General features: G+C 48.2%; 3 protein-coding genes across 3 annotated transcripts; 2 read left to right on the top strand and 1 right to left on the bottom strand.

Annotated features, from left to right (window-relative positions):
- Positions 1–1962: 1962 nt before the first annotated feature.
- On the bottom strand, positions 1963–2898 carry LOC102460706 (olfactory receptor 51G2-like). The gene has a single exon (XM_025189374.2). It carries the CDS (start codon positions 2896–2898, stop codon positions 1963–1965), a length of 936 nt encoding a protein of 311 aa, XP_025045159.1.
- An 11193-nt stretch (positions 2899–14091) lies between these two features.
- On the top strand, positions 14092–20019 carry LOC142827843 (uncharacterized). The gene is made up of 3 exons (XM_075923964.1): positions 14092–15016; positions 15212–15357; positions 19987–20019. The coding sequence occupies exons 1-3, from the start codon at positions 14467–14469 to the stop codon at positions 20017–20019; spliced, it is 729 nt and encodes a 242-aa protein (XP_075780079.1). The 5' UTR covers positions 14092–14466.
- A 204-nt stretch (positions 20020–20223) lies between these two features.
- LOC102460468 (olfactory receptor 51G2-like) lies at positions 20224–21192 on the top strand. The gene has a single exon (XM_006132540.3). The coding sequence runs from the start codon at positions 20254–20256 to the stop codon at positions 21190–21192; it is 939 nt and encodes a 312-aa protein (XP_006132602.2). The 5' UTR covers positions 20224–20253.
- The last annotated feature ends 322 nt before the right edge of the window (positions 21193–21514 follow it).

The raw sequence follows: 21514 nt of genomic DNA, 5'->3' as shown, positions 1-21514 counted from the left end.
AATGCGGCTCTATCGCACTTCGGCAGTGATAAGTAACCTAACATGAGATTCTGAGTGGCACGGCGGAAGTAAGTACCTAGAGGAGGGTTTACTGGCCCTGCAGGTGAAGATCAAGGAATTGGTGGCCAATGCCCAAAGATATATCGGGGCTGGCCGTCTGAGGTACACACAGATAGGGAAACACCGTGGACCATGCCAAACACCTACCTCTGCAGCACTCAACCAGGCAGTAGAGGTCAAACCTATAATCATGGGCAGCGCCAGTAAGGTAATGAAATATCTTAAAGATGGAGTTGAATAGTGTTTGTCAAATTATGTGGGAAGTTTCGATTATAACATTTATAACAGTGCTGGTGCTGTACTCGTACTTCCAGAGTAAATTAAAACCCCTTAAATTGTATTTAACCTGGTGGGTTAAGGAGAACCCCAAAGTCAAGAGAGAGGAACTATAGGAGTAAACTGAGGCAATCCATGGTATCTTGCTGAGAACTGACAAACTCAAATCATTAGGCCAGCTTGGGAAGTAAAACAGTTCAACAGTTACTGTGACCCTGGTTCCCCTGGCAACCACATTCCAAAAGGGCCTCACTTTGATAAGGCTGGTACCAAACAACCAAACAACCGCGCGGGATTGTTTTTACGGTTTGCTTTATTCCTAGGAAATAACCTTGGTTCCAAAGGAGCTAGCTGGCTTTTAGCTCTGAGAATAGAGACTCTTATGTCCATTAGCGAATGACCGCTCTAGAAAGACCTTTACCAAGTTTTGCTAAAGTGAAGTGCCAAGAACTGACTGTTGGCCAATGCTTCTCACTGCAAAAAGATCCCTCCATCTCGAAATGATCCTACCCCGATTGCTGATAAGCCTCTCTCTTCTGGTCCTGCTTTCCTACCTGCTGGACACCAGAAGAACCAAAATATTACAGGGTGATGTGCTGGTAAACTCTCCCCTGCATGATGCTGAACCACGACTGTTTCAAGAAAAAAAAAAGAGGAAAAGTCCGCTCCTCTGACACCGCCAAAGCCCAAAGATTTCTGACTACAAAAGGACATTAAGAACTGACCTTGGTGAAAGAAGTGAAGTATTGTATATTGCCAAGGAGAAACTTGTGGGAGTGGTTTGGGTTTCTCTCTTTGATCTGGACTCTGTGCTTATGGACAGGTACCATCAGCATGTACCTGCCCTCCCTAATTTGGTTACTAATTATGATATGTTGTATGATGTTACTAAAATTATAGACCAGCCCCATCATAGAATTATATTGGGGATATTAATGATTATATTGCTTTTGCTTATTAAAAGTTTCATATTGGATTGTTGTTGTAAAAGATGTAGTAATAGAAATAGCTTTTATGTTTGTACTAATTATGTAATGTTTAATGAAAATAAAGGTTTAGAAAGATAGTTGTGCTGAAAGCACAAAAGGGGGGATTGTGGAGGCAGGAAAAGGGAAGAAGGGAATTTGTGTGCAGCCATCTTGGTCTTGTTAACAAGAGAGCAAGAGTCAGGCTAAGTCTGTGGCCTGACAACGCGAGATCTGTAATTAGACGCTGCCTTCGCCTCTCGCCTCCTTACGGAGATAAGGATAGAACGCTGACTCTGGCAGGGACCTTGAGATCAGGAGCATCTGGGTGGAACTAAATAACTGTTAGCCATTGGTGTTTGTAATGGGAAGGAGACTAATTGTTATTGTTATTACATCTAATAGACAGTATATAAACTGCTTCATAATTGCTTGTATTCGAAGATCTGCCTCGGGGGGGGGGGGGGGCTTCCCCCCTGTCCGAACCAGTTTTTCCCTTGCTGCAGCTCGTAATAAAACTGCCTCTGGCTACTTGTTGCTTACAAACTCAGAGTGAGGACAATGTTTTCTTCCACTGTACTAAGAATGGGAGAGATGCACATGACCCAAAATTTTCATCTCCCTTGTCACCAGACTTGGATCCATGTGATGAGCTGACACTTCACTTGACAAACACCCTGATTATCCTCACACGTAGTTGTGTACTTTTCACGCTGTACACAATTGGGTTCATCAGGGGTGGTACCAGCAGGTGGATGTATCCAAAGAGAATCTGAAGCCAGTGAGATGAGCTGTTTCCAAATCTGTGTATCAGAGACAGACTGACCATCGGTATGTAGAAGAGTACCATGGCGCAGAGGTGGGAGACGCAGGTGTTCAGGGCCCTGAGGCACCCTGCATGGGATGCAATGCTCAGCACTGTTTTGAGAATCATCAGATATGAGAGGAGGATGAGCAGAGAGTCCAACCCCACTGTGAAGAGTATGATGAACAAGCCATAGATATTGTTGACTGTGACGTCTGCACATGCCAGCTTCATGACCTCATTGTGCATACAGTAGGAATGGGAGAGGACATTGGCTCGACAGTATCGGTGGCGTTTCAGGAGAAAGGGGTATGGGAATGCTAAAGCCACCCCTCTTAGCACACATACGAGTCCCATCTTGAATATCCTTGGAGGGGTTAAGATGGAAGCGTATCTGAGCGGGTCACGGATTGCAACGAAGCGATCAAAGGCCATTGACAGGAGCACAGAGGATTCAATGTACGAAAGACAGTGGATGAAGAACAACTGGGTAAAACAGGCATCAAGGCTGACTTCCCTAGAGTTAAACAAGAATATGCCCAGTGTTGTCGGCATGGTGGTTATGGATAAGCCAAGGTCTATGACTGCCAACATGGAAAGAAAAATGTACATGGGCTCATGGAGGCTTGGATCCGTTTTTATAATGAATAGAATACCTGTATTTCCCATTATCAATATGGCATAAATAAGGCACAAGGGGATAGAGATCCACAGATGGACATCTTCATGCCCTGCAATCCCAGTGAGAAGGAAAACTGCAGTAGTGGATTTGGTGTCGTTGATAGCTGACATGATATACTGGGTAGATCTGAGGAGTTTTGAATTTTCCTTCCTGAAAGGAAAAAGAATAGAAGACTAGACAATATTTTACAAATCGTCGTTCTGTTTTTGGAAAGTAGAGGGCAATTATGACATGAGAACCCCAGTAGTTCAAGGAAGATGTGCAAAAATATAGTATTTGATTTACACCTCTGTTAGGAAGTTAGGGATTATCTGATTGGGTGAGACCTGTAGTTCATGTAGCCAAGTAGCCAGTAGTGCAGGTGGAGTGTAGGAAGACCTGCAATAAACAGCTATGAGATGACCTACTTTTAGGAAAGCTTCCCGCCCCTCCAAAATTAGACCTATTTTGAGGTGCAAATCATAATTGTTGACAGACCTTCCAAGACAGCTCAGAAAATCCTCAACTGAAACTGGATTTTTTAGTTACCCATATAAATATCCAGTCCACCGGTGAATCCCTGTAAGCTCCTGGCCCTATTGATGCATTGTGGCTGGGATTTCCATGCCCTACTTGAGCACTGTGTAATATTAAAACGTTGACTTTCCCAAACACCCAATTTCTAGCTCTCCATTTCTGATGGTGTCTCATTTTGTAATGTCATGGAAAGTGAATGGGGGGAACTGTTGTGGTTGTGGTAGCAGGAGGATTGTTCAGTTATTTTGCCTCTCTCCTCAGACCCTATGCTATCAGCACCCCTACCTACCAATGACTTCCTGGCCATCATGGATGTAAATGCTCTTGACACCAGCATTCCACATCATGAGGGATTACTAGCTATCAGGAACATTATCCCTGAGTACACCACAGCACACCTGATGACTAAGCTATGTGTCTTGGTGCTCATCCTCAACTATCCAGTTTGGGGATAATGTATAACTTCTAGACTGCAGCACAACTACAGGCACCCTGATGGCCCCACAACATGCCAACATCTTTATGGCTGACCTCGAAAAAAGGTTCCTCAACTCTCATCCCCTACTACCATTACTCTACTTAGAATATGTTGACGCCATCTTCATCATATGGACACGGGGAAGGAGACTCTTGAAGAATTCCACAGGAATTTCCAGCCTACTATCAACATTTGCCTGGACCAGTCCACACAAGACATCGAGTTCCTTGACACTATAGTACAATTAAATGATGGCTACCCTACCATTATCTTGTACTGGAAACCTCCAGACCATTATTCTTACCTACATGTCTCTATCTTCCATCCTGGACACATCACATGATCAATTGTTTAGGGCCAGGCCATAAGAGACAACCGGATTTGCTCCAATCCCACAGAGACAAATACTTACAGGATCTTTATCAGACATTCTTAAAACTTAAAGACTCACCTGGGTAGTGAAGAAATAGATTGGCAGAACCAGACAGTACCCAGTAATCTGCTTCTTCAAGCTGAGCCCAACAAGAAAATTAACAGAATACCACTAGTCATCACTTAGGGTGTGTCTAAACTACAGGGCTCCATCAATGGAGCCATGTAGATTTAGGCTGATCGGCAGAGGGAAATAAAGCCGCGATTTAAATAATCTAATTTAAATAATCGCGGCTTCATTTAAATTTAAATGGCTGATCAGCTGTTTGTCGGCTCAGCACGCTAGTCTGCACACTCCCACGCCGACCTGAAAGCCCTTTATCGACCTCCCCGTTATGCCTCGTAGGATGAGGTTTACTGGGGAGGTTGATAAAGCGCTTTCATGTCGACAAGGGAGCATCCAGACTGCCCCGATCTGCCGACAAACAGCTGACTGGCAGAGCGCGGCAGCCATTTAAATTTAAATGAAGCCACGATTATTTAAATCGCGGCTTCATTTCCCTTTGCCGAACAAACAAATCTACATGGCTCCGTCGATGGAGCCATTTAGTCTAGACGTATCCCTACAGCCCCCAGTTAGAACCCCTCCAGCATATCAGTGACAATCTACAACCTATCCTGGAAAACGATTCCTTGGGAGACAGAGTAATCCTTGCCTACAGACAACCCCTCAACATAAAGTAGATGATTTCCAGCAGCGATACATCACACCTCTTATATACTCACCAAGGAACCTACCTTTGCCCACAAACATCTTTGTGAACTCTGCACACACATCTGTTCAAGTGACACTCATACATAACCTAATCACATAAGCTACCACATCAGAGGCTCATACAATTGTACATGCTCTAATGTGATCTATGCCATTAAGTGTCAGCAATGCCCCTCTGCCATGTTTATGAGCCAAACTGGACAGCCTCTACAATGGATAAATGGGCACAAGTCAGTTTTCTGGAATGATAACACACAGAAAACCGAAGGGGTGCATTTCAAGTTACCTGGGCACTCGTAAAAGGGTTTAAAAGTAGCCATTCTTCTACAAAGGAATTTCACAAGCAAACTAGAGAGAGAGAGAGCAGAATTGGCCTTTATATACCAATTTGACACTGTCTTTCATGGTTCCAACAAAGATATGAACTGGATGGGCCATTATAAAACCTGTTTTTCTTACATTCAACATCCTATTGACATCAAAACTAAGTTTGGGACATTTTCAGACCACTCAGTTAGACTCATTAGCGCCGGCTCTACAATTGACAGGTAATTAACTACCTCACCCCCTCTTCTTTTTCTATTATACATTGAGAGGTTCCCTTCTTTTCTCTGCACTCTTCTCATCTGATGAAGGGAGTTTTGTGAATGAAAGCTCATGATACTATCTATCTATCTATCTATCTATCTATCTATCTATCTATCTATCTATCTATCTATCTATCTATCTATCTATCTACATTTGTTAGTCGCTAAGGGTACATCCACACAGCACTCTAAACTTTTCGCTCAATGAAACAGATGAGGAATGGAGTTAAAAATGTTGCAGGTGTGGGGGGAGTTTAACATATGAGCCCACACTTGATGACTGTCTCAGCTTCTTATTTCAAATCCATGTCAAGCAAACAGGGCAGGAGAAGGGAAGATTTTAGTGTATTTCCACTGTGGGCCACTTGAGAAATTCTGACTGAGGTTATTAGGGTTTTAACACTGAGCTTTGTTTGAGTGCCAGATTTCTGTGCAGCTTAAATAACCTACTGTCAATCCTGGGTATATGGAGGGTAGGGTTCCCGAGCTACCTAGTGCTGCTGCCCTTCAGCCCCATCACTGAGTCACCCCAACAGCCCAGCTGAGTCCTCTGTCGCTGCACAGAACATCTACCAATGGAAACAGCCGGCAGCCTTTGCCCTGCACTTCTCATGTTAGAGATAGAGAAACTTGCCAACGTATCCAGTTCCTGCTAGAAGGGAGCCGCTGGCACCACAAGCACAAGGAGTCACCGGAGAGGTTGCACGGGCAGCAGGCAGTGTGTGTTCAGATAGGGAGGCGACTGCCTTTATGCAGCATGTTTGTACCTTTCCTTGGGGGCCACTTAGCCTTCGGGGAGTCTCGGCTGTTTGGCTTTGTGTTCACCAGCTTTAACTCCGTCATGTCCAATAGTGACCTACAGAGGCCAAATCCCAGTGGATGCAACCTTACTGCAGGCTCCATTCTTGTTCTGATGGGACACATGGTTCCCTGAGTTGTAGCGATGCTATCAGAGATCTGACCTTGGTGAATTAAAATACAATATTATGTCTACACTGCAAGGTTTTTGTGCAAAAAAGGCCATTTTTGCAGAAAAAAACAGCGGAGCATCCACACCTCAAGCGTATTTTTGCACACACAAAAAATACAGTAAATCGACAGGACAGAGGACTTTTGCCAGTAAAGCTTTTCCTCTCCCCATGAGGAATAACTCCTTTTTTGGCTACAGCTCTTGCACAAAAAGTCACGTGTGGACTCTCCGCAGAGGTTTCTTGTGCAAAAAGAGCCTATCAGAAAAAGCACATGTGCTCTGATGGCCATTCTGTTAATTGCAATCAGAACTTTCTTGCACAAGAGTGTCCATGCAATGTGGACGCTCTCTTGTGCAAAGGAACATCACTTTCGCAATGCGCTTTTGAAGTGCGGACACGCTTTTGCCCAGGAAAAAAAGCTTCCTGAGCAAAAACCCTGCAGAGTAGACAAAGCCTATAAGAATAAGAATAAGAATAAGAATAAGAATAAGAATAAGAATAAGAATAAGAATAAGAATAAGAATAAGAATTGACCAGATTTCTCCCCAGAAGCCTCATTTCCTGCATTACAAACCCAACGTGCAGGCTGGTGGAGGAAGATTCCATAAGGTTCCCTGTATGGAAATTTCCCTTGGATTGTTCCAAAGGGGGAGGTACCTTCTTTTCTCCCTGAAGATTGAAACAGAGGACCCAGGACCAGGGCCAGATTAAGGCATGGGCTAGCCAGGCAGCTGCCCGGGGCGCCAACCTATGGCGGGCGCCTGATGGCAGCTGTAAGGGACATGCAACGCCCCTTATAGCTACCATCAAGCGCTGCGCGCCCAGCTCCCGGCTCCCGGATTGCGGGCTGCAGCAGCTCCCAGCGGCCACCCTGCAGTGGCCACCTGGGATGGGGGAAGAGTTAACCCCTGCAGCATCAGTGGTAGCTGGGCTGGGCTGGGCTGGGCTGGGCTGGGCACATGCGTCCTGCCGCTGCCAGCTCTGCGCGCCCTCCCACACGCACCAGCATGGGGGTGGGGCCGCGCATGCTCCCTTCCCCAACCCGGGGCACAATTAAACTTTGTACCTGGGACACAGGAATGGCTCGGTCCAGCCCTGCCCAGGACCCAGGGATCCCTAAAGTTAGGAAGAGGCCTCAGTGACCCATTGGCATTTACACTCCACTGCCCAGTTTTTCTGTGATCTCTCACGGTGTGGCATCTTCTCCAGCTCTTTAGTCAATCTTTGTGGTCTTGCTTCGTACCCTCTCCAACTGTCTAATACATGGACTGGGCCTGTATGATGTAGTCCAGCATTGGTGACACCAATGCTATGTACAGAAGATCACCATCCACCATCTATTCATTACAGCCTTGTTTAGACAGCCAAGGGTAAGTTGGAAACCATAGAGGAGGAAAAGACCTGGGTGTATTAGTCCATCCCAGGATGACTAAGCCACCAATGTGATATGACTGTGATCAAGGAGCATGAGATCACTTTTGAGGTGCGGATGCGCTTTTGTGGAAGATCTCTTCCACAAAAAGCTTTTTGCACGAAAACCCTGCAGTGTACACAAAGTCTATAAGAATAAGAAATGACCAGAATTCTCCCCAGTAGCCTCATTTCCTGCATTACAAACCCAATGTGCAGGCTGGGGAAAGAAGATTCCACAAGGTTTCCTGTACAGAAATTTCCCTCGGATTGTTCCAAAAGGCGAAGTATTAATATCCTTATACCAGGCAATGGTGAGACCTCAGCTGTGGAACAGTATACAGTTCTCATAATTCCTATTCAAGAAACATGAATTCAGACTGGAACAGCTAAGACGTGTTCCTATGATGCTATAGACTAGAAAGACAAGGCAGATGAGGCTTTCTTTGGCCAGCTAACAGAAGTTCTAGATCAATAGTTGGCAGCTGATTTCAAATGGAATGCCTGTGGGGTCATTGGGGCCAATTTTGGTTAACATCATCAGTAATGATCTAGATGGTGGGCTGGACTGCACCCTCAGTGTTGGAACTGAACGTTTTATTCTTTTTATATTTGTATTTTAGGTTTAATAGGATAGTAATGTAGTTTAATGATGTAGCAATATACGGTGCATGTTAATACACATTTAATATTTCATTAAATGAAGTCCTTTTAGTTAAATGTCTATTTCTTTGTCCTAAAGTTGAGTGAGTTTAGTAAATGGGCCTAAGTAAAAAGATAGTTTTTGATATTGTGTCTGTGTTAATGAGACTAGAAAAATGTTGAAGGCTAAAGCCTTAATTGTTTGATTTACAGCGCCTCTTTGCTTTGCCCAGTGTAGATATTGATGCTATGCCCTCCCTTGAGAAGTAAAGATTGTAAAAGATTGTTTGTGTGAAAGAAGAATATATGTGTTGAGATAAATGTGCAAAAGTTATTGCTCAAAACCAGATGGCCAAAGAAGGAGGGGTAAGCATGGGCGAAAATGAGACGGCCCGGCGTCAAAGAAAAACCATCTATAACCATCGATGCATACCCCTACTCACAAGACGATTGGCTATTGGCAGATTGATGGCCTTAAAGTGGAGTTATCACCTTTGAAAGATGATTGATTACAGGATGAGCTTTGGAAAATGTTTTGGGAACACTGACACCAAAGAGATAACACTCCGGTCACGGGTTGATACAGTGAAATCCATAGACTTCAACAGAGAAAAGGAATATAAAAGCAGGGTGCTTTGCTATGGAACTTTGGGTTTGTCTTGCCACCAACTCCAGAAGAACATCGAATCGATCGACTGACAAAGGCCCTGCTCTCCCTCTGTGTTCAATCTAGCTCGCCACTAGACTGATACAGAATCTGGACTGGTAACTATAACATCGTCTGGCGGGACTGTGTGTGTGTACGGTGTTTGTGTGTGAGTGGTTGAAAAGCATATGCAACTGTTGTATTCTCAATAAATGCGACATACTGCCTATAAAAGATCCTGTGTGCTTCGTTTAAGCAGATAACATCAGGAGGTTTGCAGATGACCCTCAGCTAGGGAGAGACAAGAAGCTGGATATGAGTCAGTGTACCCTTGTTACCAAGCAGATTAATATATTGAGGTGCATTAGGAAGTGCATTGCCAGGAGATCAAAGGAAGTGATTATTCCCCTTTATGTATGTCTACACTGCCATCCTAGTTCGAACTAGGGTGGCTAATGTAGTCATTCAAACTTGCAAATGAAGCCTGGGATTTAAATATCCCGGGCTTCATTTGCATGTTCCCGGGCGCTGCCATTTTTAAATGCCTCATATTTCAAACTACCTGCCCGCAGCTACAAACGGGAAGAATAACGGTAGTTTGAATTAGGAGCTTTAATTCGAACTACCTAGCCCATGCTGCGTGTAGTCGTGAGCAGGTAGTTCGAACTATGGGGCATTTAAAAATGGCGGCTCCCAGGAACATACATATTTAAATCCCGGGCTTCAATTGCAAGTTCGAATGACTACATTAGCCACCCTAGTTCGAACTAGGGTGGCTAGTGTAGACATACTCTATTAAGCACTGGTGAGGCCACATCTGACATATTACTTCCAATTCTGGTCCTCCTATTACAGAAAGAATGTAGATAAATCAGAGATAGTCCAGCAGAGGGCAACAAAAATAATGAGGAGACTGGGGCACATGACTTATGAGGAGAGGCTGAGGGATTTGGGCTTCTTTAGTCTGCAGAAGTGGGAAGGGGGATTGGATAGGAGCCTTCAACTCTCTGAAGGGAGGGTTTCAAAGACAATGGAGTCAGACTGTTCTCATATCTGGCAGATGACAGAATAAAAAGCAAAGGTCTCAAGTAGCAGTGGGGCAGTTCTAGGCTGGATATTTGGGAAATGTTATTTAGGGGAAGTGCTGGGGAAGGAAGTTCCCTAGGAGGGGGTGGAATTTCCATTGCTAGCGGTTTTTAAGTCCCATCTTGACAAAGCCCTGGCTGGGATGATTGAATTGGGTTTAGCAGGGAGTTGGAATCATTGACCTCCTGAGGTCTCTTGGCCACCCTAATCTTCTACAACTTTGTCATGGACTGAGGAGATCTTGCATGGTTTAACCTAAAACAACACAGGCTGAACAGGACTCAGATTTCTCTGTGACAATTGTGACACTGTGCACTGATATTCACCATATTAACCCAGCAATGAACCAAGAACGTTGCAATTATTTTATGGACTTGATTACTTGAACCAATTTTAACTCAACTTTCTTTCTTTTTATAAAGAAATCTGTATATTTTAGAAGCTGAAGGATTAACCCCAGCGTAATTTTTGAGTAAGATCTGAGTTATATATTGACCTAGCTGTGTGGCTGGTCCATTGCGATTGGAAGGACCTTTTGTGAGACTGGTTGTAAAGAGCCACTCACCTTAAAACCAGTGGTTTGGGGGGGATACAACGCTGGACTGCCCGCCAAAAAATTGATTTTATGACTTCTTGTTAGCCCGTGTGGTGAGACAGAAGTTTATTTCTGTGATAGAAATATAGCCGTGTTCGTCTGGTGTAGCTGAAACAAAAAACAGGACTATGTAGCACTTTAAAGACTAACAAGATGGTTTATTAGATGATGAGCTTTCGTTGGCCAGACCCACTTCCTCAGATCAAATAGTGGAAGAAAATTGTCACAACCATATATACCAAAGGATACAATTTAAAAAATGAACACAGACATTTACATCCCCCCCCATTCCCCTTCTGTTCTGAAATTGTCTCAACGACTTGATTACCTGCATCCTGCTTCAAAGGCCTTTTAAGACTTCACTTGAAAGAGAATCCTCTGAACTGTCATTCATGCTTAAATTCAACACTTTTCACTCAAGTTTGAATAAAGACGCTAATTATCTTACCCATTACAAAGGTAGCTTCCCCAATTATCACCTCTAATATCATTAGCTCACAGACATTTACCTCCCCCGCCATCCCCCTTCTGTTCTGAAATGTGATTTGTCCTTTTCATATGTGTTCATTTTTTTAATTGTACCCTTTGGTATATATGGTTGTGACAATTTTCTTCCACTATTTGATCTGAGGAAGTGGGTCTGGCCCACGAAAGCTCATCACCTAATAAACCATCTTGTTAGTCTTTAAAGTGCTACATAGTCCTGTATTTTGTTTATTTTTGTGACTGATTTGGCATACCTTGGGGTGTATTTCCCTACTTCTAAGCAGTATGGCCTTTAACTTGGTGTCTCACTTGTGAACCACAAAGGCCCCATGACAGGAGCCTTGTGGAATCACCCTTCCCTGAGTTTCTAATGCAAGAAAGGAGGCTGGTGGGGGAAAATCTGGTTCCATTCTATTCTATTTGTTGGCAGCATCTCCATTACCATTCAGCTGCCCTTGAGAGAACCTTGTGACTAATCAGAACCATATGAACAGTAATAACCTTGGATTCCAGGAATGGAGCCTGCAGCAGGGCTGGTGCTGCAGGCCAGTTGTTTAGCATCATCCCCCATCCACTGGGATTTGGCCTCCTGCCGTTTGCTGTTGGCCATGATGGGAGTTAATGCTGGTGCACACGAAGCCAAGCAGTCAAAGTTCCCTGATGGCCAAGTGGTCCCCAAGCGAAGGTACAAACATGCTGCATAAAGGCAGTTGCCTCCCTACCTGAACCCTCACTGCCTGCTGCCCGTGCAACTACGCTGATGGCTCTTTATTCATTGGGGTGAAGACCTCTGATGCCAGCGGCTCCCTTCTAGCAGGAACTGGGTACGTGGGCAGGTGTCACTGTCTGTAACATGCCAAGTGCAGGGCGAAGGCTGCAGGCTGTTTGCATTGGCAGATGTTCTGTGCAGCGGCAGAGGACTCAGCTGGACTGTTGGGGTGACTCAGCGATGGGGCTGGAGGGAAGGCAGCTCTAGGGAGCTTGATACCCCCTCCCCTACATTTGCCTGTTTCCCACGTTGGGTTATTCATCTTACACAGAAATCTTCCCTTGCAAGTGAGCTCGGGGTGCAAAACTCATTGCATGAGTCAGGATGTTTCACGTTTTCCCATTTCTGTGAGTGCCATGGAACTGATCCTGTCGGGGCGATGAGCGAGAAGAGACCCCACAGAATCAGGTGCTGGAAATTTAATCAGCAAATGTAATTTCCAAGGTTTTATTCTCTGTATGGATTGTGAAGTCAGGAACTCAGAGCTGCATTGTTCTGTGGTAACAGGCCTGACAGAGCATATTTCTTTGTCTTAACTTGCTGATGGCTCTAGCACTTCGCTGTACCCACCCCTCAGAGTTATAGGGCTACCTGCATTTCTGTCCTTCTTTGGTCTGCCGGTGACCGTGACAGGCCTCGGAGCATCCCTTCCTATGGGGTGGAATCCCACAATAGTCCCTGGGCTAGAGCACACTGCAGGTCGACTGTGTTTGCCCAGCAGCTGTGAGTGAGTTTGGCACTTGTGGATCTTTGGCAGGCTGTGACGAGTGGGGAGGTGAGTGACCAGCCAGCCTTCTCGAACCAAAATCCTGTTTATTCCGGCTGTTCAGATTAAAGTGTAACATGGGAGAACAAGAGGGTTTTCAGACAACAGTCCGTGCAGGTCTCTGCCCCCAGGCTGCCCCCCACTCTGACAGGGACCCAGGCAGGCCAAGGGCCTTCAAACTTCCCCAGCGGTGTCTGTGCCTGTCAGTCTGAAGAGCTGCTCAGCAACAGCTGCCCCACCTCTAGACAGACTCCCAATGCTGGCAGAACAAGCTGGGTAACAAGGCTGGAGCCTGGAAATTGGCTCTTCCCAGCTTGTAGCTCTGGTCTCTCAGCCTCTCTGAAGTGCTCACTGAGTGACGGCTTTTCTCGAGCGGTTGCTTCCCTTCCTGCTTGTTTTCCAGCTGCCTGCTCTTAAACCAAGAAGAGACACGATGGCTTCCCCTAATACAGCCCTAACATCAACATCCCAATAGTTAACCCAATATAGCTAAGCAGCAAAAATCCCAGGGACTGGTTTTAATAGCCACACTCAATATGGTGGCACAGTGCCATGCCTTTGACAGTGCCATTCCTGGATTTATGAACTCTATGAGGAAGAGGGATGGCTCAGTGGTTTGAGCATTGGCTTGCTAAGCCCAGGATTGTGAACTCAATCTTTGAGGGAGCCATTTAGGGATCTGTCAGGGATAGTACATAGTTATGCCATGAGGGCAGCGGACTGGACTCAATGACTTCTTAAGGTCCCTTCCATTCCTATGAGATAGACATATCTCTATATTATTATGAATATTTAAGAGAGGGAGAGCAACAGACCACTCTCATGTCAGAAATGAAGTTCCATTTCTGTTACACTCAGGCATTTGACTCTGAAATTCATTTCTTGCAAACCCGCATCGTGCCTGAATACTAGGTACTGGGGTCACTATGATCTAGAGAGGGAAAGCTCAAGGAATTAATATTTTATGTACTGGGAAGACTGAGAGGGGATATAACAGCTTTCAAGTACGTAAAGTGTTGTTGGAAGGAGGAAGGAGAAAAATTATTATCTTTAACCTTTGATGCTAGGATAAGACACAGTGGGCTTAAATTGCAACATAGGAGGTTTAGGTTGAACATTAGGAAAAACTTCCTAACAGTCAGGGTGGTTAAGAGCATTGGTCAGGCAAAACCCTTCAGCTTGTCTCTGAGGGTATGTCTACACTAGAAAGTTAGTTCGAACTAACGGACGTTAGTTCGAACTAACTTTCCTATGCGCTACACTAGCGCTCCGTTAGTTCGAACTTAATTCGAACTAACGGAGCGCTTAGTTCGAACTAGGTAAACCTCATTTTACGAGGACTAACGCCTAGTTCGAACTAGCTAGTTCGAACTAAGGGCTGTGTAGCCCTTTAGTTCGAACTAGTGGGAGGCTAAGGCTTCCCAGGTTTCCCTGGTGGCCACTCTGGCCAACACCAGGGAAACTCTATTGCCCCCCTCCCGGCCCCGGAGCCCTTAAAGGGCCACGGGCTGGCTACTCACTTTGTGCCAGTTGCAAGGCTGCCAGCACCCGTGCCTGCACAGCCTGCACCTGCCACAGGATGAGCCAGCCATCCGAGGGCTCCCAGCCCTCCACTGCTCCCCACGACCAGCCTGGCGGCTCCCGGGAGCCTGCCCGGGGGCGCAAAAGGCGGGCGCCCGCCTGGTCAAGTGCGGAGATCGTGGACCTCATCGAGGTTTGGGGGGAAGCCTCAAATGTCCACGATCTCCGCACTAGCCACCGGAACGCAGCCGTCTATGGACGCATGGCTGCCAGCCTGGCCGCCAGGGGCCACCAGCGCAGCCGGGAGCAGGTGCGCTGCAAGATTAAAGACTTGCGGCAGTCCTACTCCCGGGCCTGCCTGCCAGAGGCTGACCCGGAGGCCTGCCCCCACTTCCATGCCCTGGACCGCATCCTGGGGCCTCATGCCGTCCCTGCCCCCCGGGACGTGATTGACCCCGGGGCAGAGGGACCGCTCCTGGACACCGAGGAGGAGGAAGAGGGCTCTGAGAGCCAGGAGCCTGCCGCCAGCCTTCCCAGGACCCGGGACCCCCGAGGCACCCCACAGAGCCGCTCGCCTGCATCATCAGAGGCCGGGGAGGCGTCCACCTGTGAGTACCCTCGTGTTCCCCTTATGTGTACGGGGGGCTGGGGCGAGAGGGAGCCCCGGGACCGTGCGCCTGGGCCTTGCCCACTACGGAGCAGCAGCTGGGGATCCTGCAGGGGCCCTGGCCTTGCAGAGGGGAGCTGGGTTTCACACACCTGGGCCCCTGGGGTAATTGACCGCTGGTCTTCTTGCACCACAGCTGCAGCACCGGGGCCTGCAGGGCGCACCACACCGCCTGCAGCAGCCGCCCGCGCCCGGGCAAGCAGGACAGCCAGGAACCAGGAGGACTACCAGAGGCGGCATCTCCGGTTCCTGGACCGACAGCTCCGTCTCCAGGACCACTGGGTCCAGGAGGACCTCAGGCTGCGCCAGAGGAGTCTGGAGGCCCTGGAGGAGCAGGGCCGTGCCCTGCGAGGCCACCTCCAGAGCCTGCTAGACCGCTTTCCATTTCCTCCTCCCCCTGCTCCCCCTGCTCCCCCTCTTGCTCCCCCTCTTGCTCCCCCTGCTCCCCCTCTTGATCCCCCTCTTGCTCCCCCTGCTCCCCCTGCTCCTCCTGTTCCTCCTGCTTCCGCTCCTGCTTCCGCTCCTGCTTCCTCCACACCCCCTGTCCTCTCTGCCCCCCCCTCCACAACCATTCCCCACCGACGCCCCCGGACCCGCAGTGTGGCGAGACGGGAGAGGCACCCAGACTCCCACCCCTGAGCTTTCCTTTCCCTTCCTCCCTTCCCTCCCCTCCCCTTCCAGCTCCCTCGTCCCAGGTTTCCCCCTCCCTTCTCCCACCTTCATTCCTCCCTCCCCCACCCCAGTTCTCTGAAATAAACAGACGTTTTTGTTTGAAAAACAGGTGTCTTTATTGTACAGTAGATAGGGAGGGGAAAGGGGAAGGAGGGGGGTAGGGTGGAAGAAGGCCCCGGTGGGGCATGCAGGGAGAGGTCAGTCCTCCTCCTCCTCCACCTGGAAGCTCTCCCGCAGGGCTTCCCGGATCCGGATGGCCCCCCGCTGGGCTTCCCGGACGGCGGCGGTGCGGGGCTGACCGTAGTGTCCAGCCATGCGGTCAGCCTCAGCCATCCAGGCTGGCAAGAAAGCCTCCCCCTTCCGCTCACACAAATTGTGGAGCACACAACATGCCGCCACCACGGGAGGGATGTTGTGCTCGGCCAGGTCCAGACGGGTGAGGAGGCATCGAAAGCGGGCTTTCAGTCGCCCGAAGGCCCCCTCCACCACGATGCGGGCCCTGCTCAGCCTGTTATTGAAGGCCTGGCGGGAGGGATTGAGGTGCCCCGTGTAGGGCTTCATGAGCCAGGGCTGCAGTGGGTAGGCGGCATCCCCCACCAGGCAGACGGGCATGTCCACGTCCCCGACCCTGATGTGGCGGTCGGGGAAGAAGGTCCCGTCCTGCAGCCGCTGGCACACGGAGGAGTTCCGGTACACCCGGGCGTCGTGTGCTTTGCCGGACCAGCCCACATTTATGTCCGTGAACTGTCCCCGGTGGTCACACACGGCCTGCAGGATGACGGAGAAGTACCCCTTGCGGTTCACGTACCGGGACGCCTGGTGTTCCGGGGCACGGATGGGGATGTGCGTCCCGTCGATGGCCCCCCCGCAGTTGGGGAAGCCGAGGGCGCCGAATCCCCGGATGACGGCATCCGGGTCGGCGAGGCGGACCACCCTGCGGAGCAGCACCCGGTTGATGGCCTTGACCACCTGCGGAGAGAGACACAGCAAAGCGTCAATCAGTGGGGCGCCCGGGTGGCTGGGAGCATTCATGCCCTGGCAGTGCCCCGCGCCCCACTCCCGGAAGCAACCCCCCTGGCGGCGTGTAGTACGGCCGGGACAGCCCGACCCCTCCGGTGCGGGGTGCCTTCGCCTCCTCCCGCCCCCCCCTTTGTCCCTGGGGCGGCCCATCCCCTCCTCGCAGCCCCCCTCCCCCCCGGCTCGGTGGCCGACGAGCGCCGTACCTGCATGAGCACTGCTCCGACAGTGGATCTCCCCACGCCGAACTGGTTCCCGACGGATCGGTAGCTGTCCGGCGTGGAGAGCTTCCAGAGGGCGATGGCCACCCGCTTCTGGAGGGGGATGGCGGGCCTCATGCGAGTGTCCCTTCTTTGCAGGGCAGGGGCGAGCCACTCGCAGAGCTCCAGGAAGGTGTCCCTCCTCATCCTGAAGTTCTGGGTCCACTGTCGGTCGTCCCAGCGCTCCAGGACGATGCGGTCCCACCAGTCGCTGCTGGTGTCCAGACGCCAGATGCGGCGGGGCACGCCGGTGCCGGGGCGCCGCCGCGGCTCCTCCACGGCCCCCAGGGCGGCCAGGCGGAGAGGCAGGGGGCTGACGTTCCCCAGGTGGTGCCAGGCAGCCTCGAGCCATTGCTGGCAGGCTTGCAGCAGCAAGTCCAGAACGTGCACCAGAAGGTGCAGGGCGAGCCGTGGCTCCATGTTGCCACCTGCAGCGGTCCCCCCCAAAGGGAAGCACCGACACAGACGGGCACAGAGACCGACGCTTTGCTGTCCCTCGGCGAGGTTGGCAAGCAAGCAGGAAAAGCTGAGAACCGGCTGTCCAGGGGGGGTCCCTTTAAGCACGAGCCTCAGATAGCCTCAGACAGCAGCCACACAAAGCAACTGCTGACCTGATGCCCTGCCAGAACCGGTTTCAGCTGCCCTTAAATGCCCCCCTGCGTCCAATCAGTGTGGACGCGCTAGTTCGAACTAGCAAAACGCTAGTTCGAACTAGTTTTTAGTTCTAGATGCGCTAGTTCGAACTAGCTTAGTTCGAATTAACTAATTCGAACTAAGTTAGTTCGAACTAGCGCTGTAGTGTAGACGTACCCTGAGAGATTTTTGGTATCAGAATGTATCCTAGATAGCCTTTGGTAAAGGGAAATTAATAGAACCTGATTCTGATCAAATTTATGCATGTAAATCAGAAGTGACAGCGTTGACGTCAATGTTAATGAATTAGGAAACAGGCCCCCAGAATTAAAGAGGGAGTGGCATACTTTGAAATCTCAGGGATGGAGAAAAATTATTATATACAAAATGAGGCAATAAAACACATTTATAATTAGCTTAAAGGGAAGACAGTTCATTTGACTTGTGTTTATTCCACATGCCATGAAACAAGGGGCCATACTCAGAAATGGAGACCCAGAAAGGGTGCCTGTGGGAAGGTCACAATTGTAACAATGCACGGTGCTCAAGTAGTCTGCAGGATTACCACTGCAAGATCTCAATGGGGCAAAGAGCTTAGCAGGACTCAAAGTTATGTCTACACTGTGCAATAATTTCGGAATAAGCTATTCCATAAGTACATGAGAACATAAGAACGGCCGTACTGGGTCAGACCAAAGGTCCTTCTAGCCCAGTATCCTGTCTGCCGACAGTGGCCAGCACCAGGTGCCCCAGAGAGGGTGGACCGAAGACAATGATCAAGCGATTTCTCTCCTGCCATCCCTCTCCAGCCTCTGACAAACAGAGGCCAGGGACATCAATTCTATCCCCTGGCTAATAGCCTTTTATGGACCTAACCTCCATGAAATTATCTAGCTTCTCTTTAAACTCTATTATAGTCCTAGCCTTCACAGCCTCCTCTGGCAAGGAGTTCCACAGGTTGACTAAACACTGTGTGAAGAAGAACTTTCTTTTATTAGTTTAAAATCTGCTACCCATTAATTTCACTTGGTGTCCTCTAGTTCTTCTATTATGGGAACTGATAAATAACTTTTCTTTATTCGCCCTCTTCACACCACTCATGATTTTATAGACCTCTACCATATTGCCCCTCAGTCTCCTCTTTTCTAAACGGAAAAGTCCCAGTCGCTCTAACCTCTCTTCATATGGGACCCATTCCAAATCATTTTAGTTGCCCTTTTCTGAACCCTTTCCAAGGCCAAAATATCTTTTTTGAGGTGAGGAGACCATATCTGTACACAGTATTCAAGATGTGGGCGTACCATAGTTTTATACAGGGGCAGCAAGATATTCTGGGTCTTATTTTCTATCCCTTTCTATCCCTTCTATCCAGAAGAAATACTCTGAAATAGCTTATTTCAAAATAGTGCGTCTACACTACAGGAAAGCCTAGGAATTAGTCAGAGGCAGGCTCCCCTAATGTGGACGTGCTACATCAATTTGGAGCCCCAGGAAGCACTGGGCAGTAATTACTTTGAATGGCCTGGGGGAGGAGCTATTTAGAAATAGCATCAGTGGAGCATCCACACTACTGCTATTCTGAAATAGCTATTTCAGAAAAGATGCTATTCCTCATAGAATGAGGTTTACAAATGCCAAAATAAGCTGTCCGTTATTTAGAAATTATTTTGAAATAATGGGCTAGACGAGTAGACATACCCAAATAGATTCTGGATAATTATACGGGAAACTAGAAAATCCAATTGCAATAGTGAGGATTGTTATAAACAAATCTTGGAAGGACTCTAACCTTTCCTGATTTATACCATGGCTGTGTCTAGACTGGCAGGTTTTTCCGCAAAAGCAGCTCCTTTTGCGGAAAAACTTGCCAGCTGTCTACACTGGCCGCTTGAATTTCCGCAAGAACACTGATGATCTCATGTAAGAAATCAGCGCTTCTTGCAGAAATACTATGCTGCTCCCGTTCGGGCAAAAGTCCTTTTGTGCAAAAGCTTTTGCACAAAAGGGCCAGTGTAGACAGCTCAGATTTGTTTTGCGCAAAAAAAGCCCCAATTGTGAAAATGGCGATCGGGGCTTTTTTGCGCAAAAGAGCATCTAGATTGGCCACGGATGCTTTTGCGCAAAAGCATCCGTGCCAATCTAGATGCCTCTTTTCCACAAATGCTTTTAACGGAAAAGCTTTTCTGTTAAAAGCATTTGCAGAAAATAATGCCAGTCTAGAGGCAGCCCATGAAAATATGTCTAATTTTGAGTGTTAGGGGAAACTTTCCCTGGGAGCAGGTTATCTCATAGCTGCCTGCATTAGGGCTTTCTCCATCTTCCTCGGAAGCCAGTGCTGGCCACAGGATACGGAGCTAAGTAAGCATTGCCAGAGTGGATCAGACCTCTTGTCTATTTCCCTATTGCCAATGTAAATGCAAGACTATGTTTTTGCTGAATTTCTTGTGCTCCTGGTCTTTGCTGATATTCCATGAAATACTTGGTGTCTCTAGACTTGTACTGAGAGCAGAAAGATGTCTCATTAAATATCATCTAGTCTCCTCTTCTGTTTTGTTTCAGCAAGGACATTTCAAAACTCCTTGGATGTGTCCAGTACATGATGTCAGCTGTTAATGACACCAAATCGAACCCCACAGTGTTCTTTCTCACAGGGATACCTGGGAAAGAAGACATCTATCTCTGGATCTCTATCCCATTCTGCTTAACATATGTTATCTCAATAGTAGGAAATTCAGTCATTCTGTTCATTATAAAAACAGACGCAAGCCTCCACGAACCCATGTACATTTTCCTTTCCATGTTGGCCATCACAGACCTTGCCTTATCAATAACCACCATACCGACAATATTGGGTATATTTTTGTTTAACTCTAGGGAGATTAGCTTCAATGCCTGTTTTGCCCAATTGTTTTTCATCCATTCACTTTCATACATTGAATCCTCCGTGCTCTTGTTAATGGCCTTTGACCGCTTCATCGCAATCTGTAACCCGTTGAGATATGCTTCCATCTTAACGCTGCCAAGAATAGCCAAGATGGGACTGGTGTGTGTGCTAAGAGCGGTGGCCCTAATATTCCCACTCCCCTTTCTCCTGAAACGGTTCCCATACTGTCGAGAAAATGTCCTCTCCCATTCCTACTGTGTGCATCAAGAGGTCATGAAATTGGCTTGTTCAGACATCATAGTCAACAGCATCTATGGCTTGTCTATTGCTCTCTTATCAGTGGGGTTAGATTCATTGCTCATCTTCCTCTCGTATGCGATGATCCTCAAAACAGTGTTGAGCATCGCATCCCGTGGGGAGTCCCTTAAGGCCCTGAACACCTGCATTTCTCACCTGTGTGCTGTCCTGCTCTTCTATATACCCGTCCTGGGTTTGCCTGTGACACACAGATTTGGGAATAGCTCTTCACACTTTCTTCAGATTGTCTTGGGCTACATCTACCTGCTGATCCCGCCCCTGATGAACCCGATCGTGTACAGTGTGAAAAGCAAACTCCTGCGCAGGAGGATAATCAAGGTGTTTCTCAAGTAAAGTTCACTGCCCACCTCTAGCACTGGTGACACAGAAGCTGAAAAAACACTGGCCCATGGCCAGCTATTCTATCCGGGACCTTGACGGAAAATAGTATGAGGCACTCTCCACTCCGCAGAGAGGTTTGCAGAAGGTTCAAGGGCTGGTGCAATGGGAGAGGGGCTGTCCCCACCCACTGGTGAGGTAGGGACCATGCAATGGGGGAAGGAGACTGACCAGGCATTTACAAAGTGACTTTCTTTGTGGAAAGCCACAGGCCCAGTGGGATGTTGACGCAAAAGAAGCCATGTCACTGGCTGCTCCGAATTCAGAATTCCTGGTG

Source organism: Pelodiscus sinensis, chromosome 1, assembly GCF_049634645.1.
Source record: "Pelodiscus sinensis isolate JC-2024 chromosome 1, ASM4963464v1, whole genome shotgun sequence".
NCBI classification, from domain to species: Eukaryota; Metazoa; Chordata; order Testudines; family Trionychidae; genus Pelodiscus; species Pelodiscus sinensis.
This window is presented reverse-complemented; position numbering and strand designations above follow the sequence as displayed.

What these genes read in the sequence shown, in the direction of transcription:
- LOC102460468 (XM_006132540.3), top strand. Translation starts at nt 20,254, where the DNA reads ATGATGTCAGCTGTTAATGACACCAAATCGAACCCCACAGTGTTCTTT.
- LOC142827843 (XM_075923964.1), top strand. Translation starts at nt 14,467, where the DNA reads ATGAGCCAGCCATCCGAGGGCTCCCAGCCCTCCACTGCTCCCCACGAC. An exon ending in GGCCGGGGAGGCGTCCACCT is followed by an intron (nt 15,017 to 15,211) that starts GTGAGTACCCTC and finishes CTTGCACCACAG; the next exon opens with CTGCAGCACCGGGGCCTGCA. An exon ending in TCCGTCTCCAGGACCACTGG is followed by an intron (nt 15,358 to 19,986) that starts GTCCAGGAGGAC and finishes CTTCCTCGGAAG; the next exon opens with CCAGTGCTGGCCACAGGATA.
- LOC102460706 (XM_025189374.2), bottom strand. Translation starts at nt 2,898, where the DNA reads ATGTCAGCTATCAACGACACCAAATCCACTACTGCAGTTTTCCTTCTC.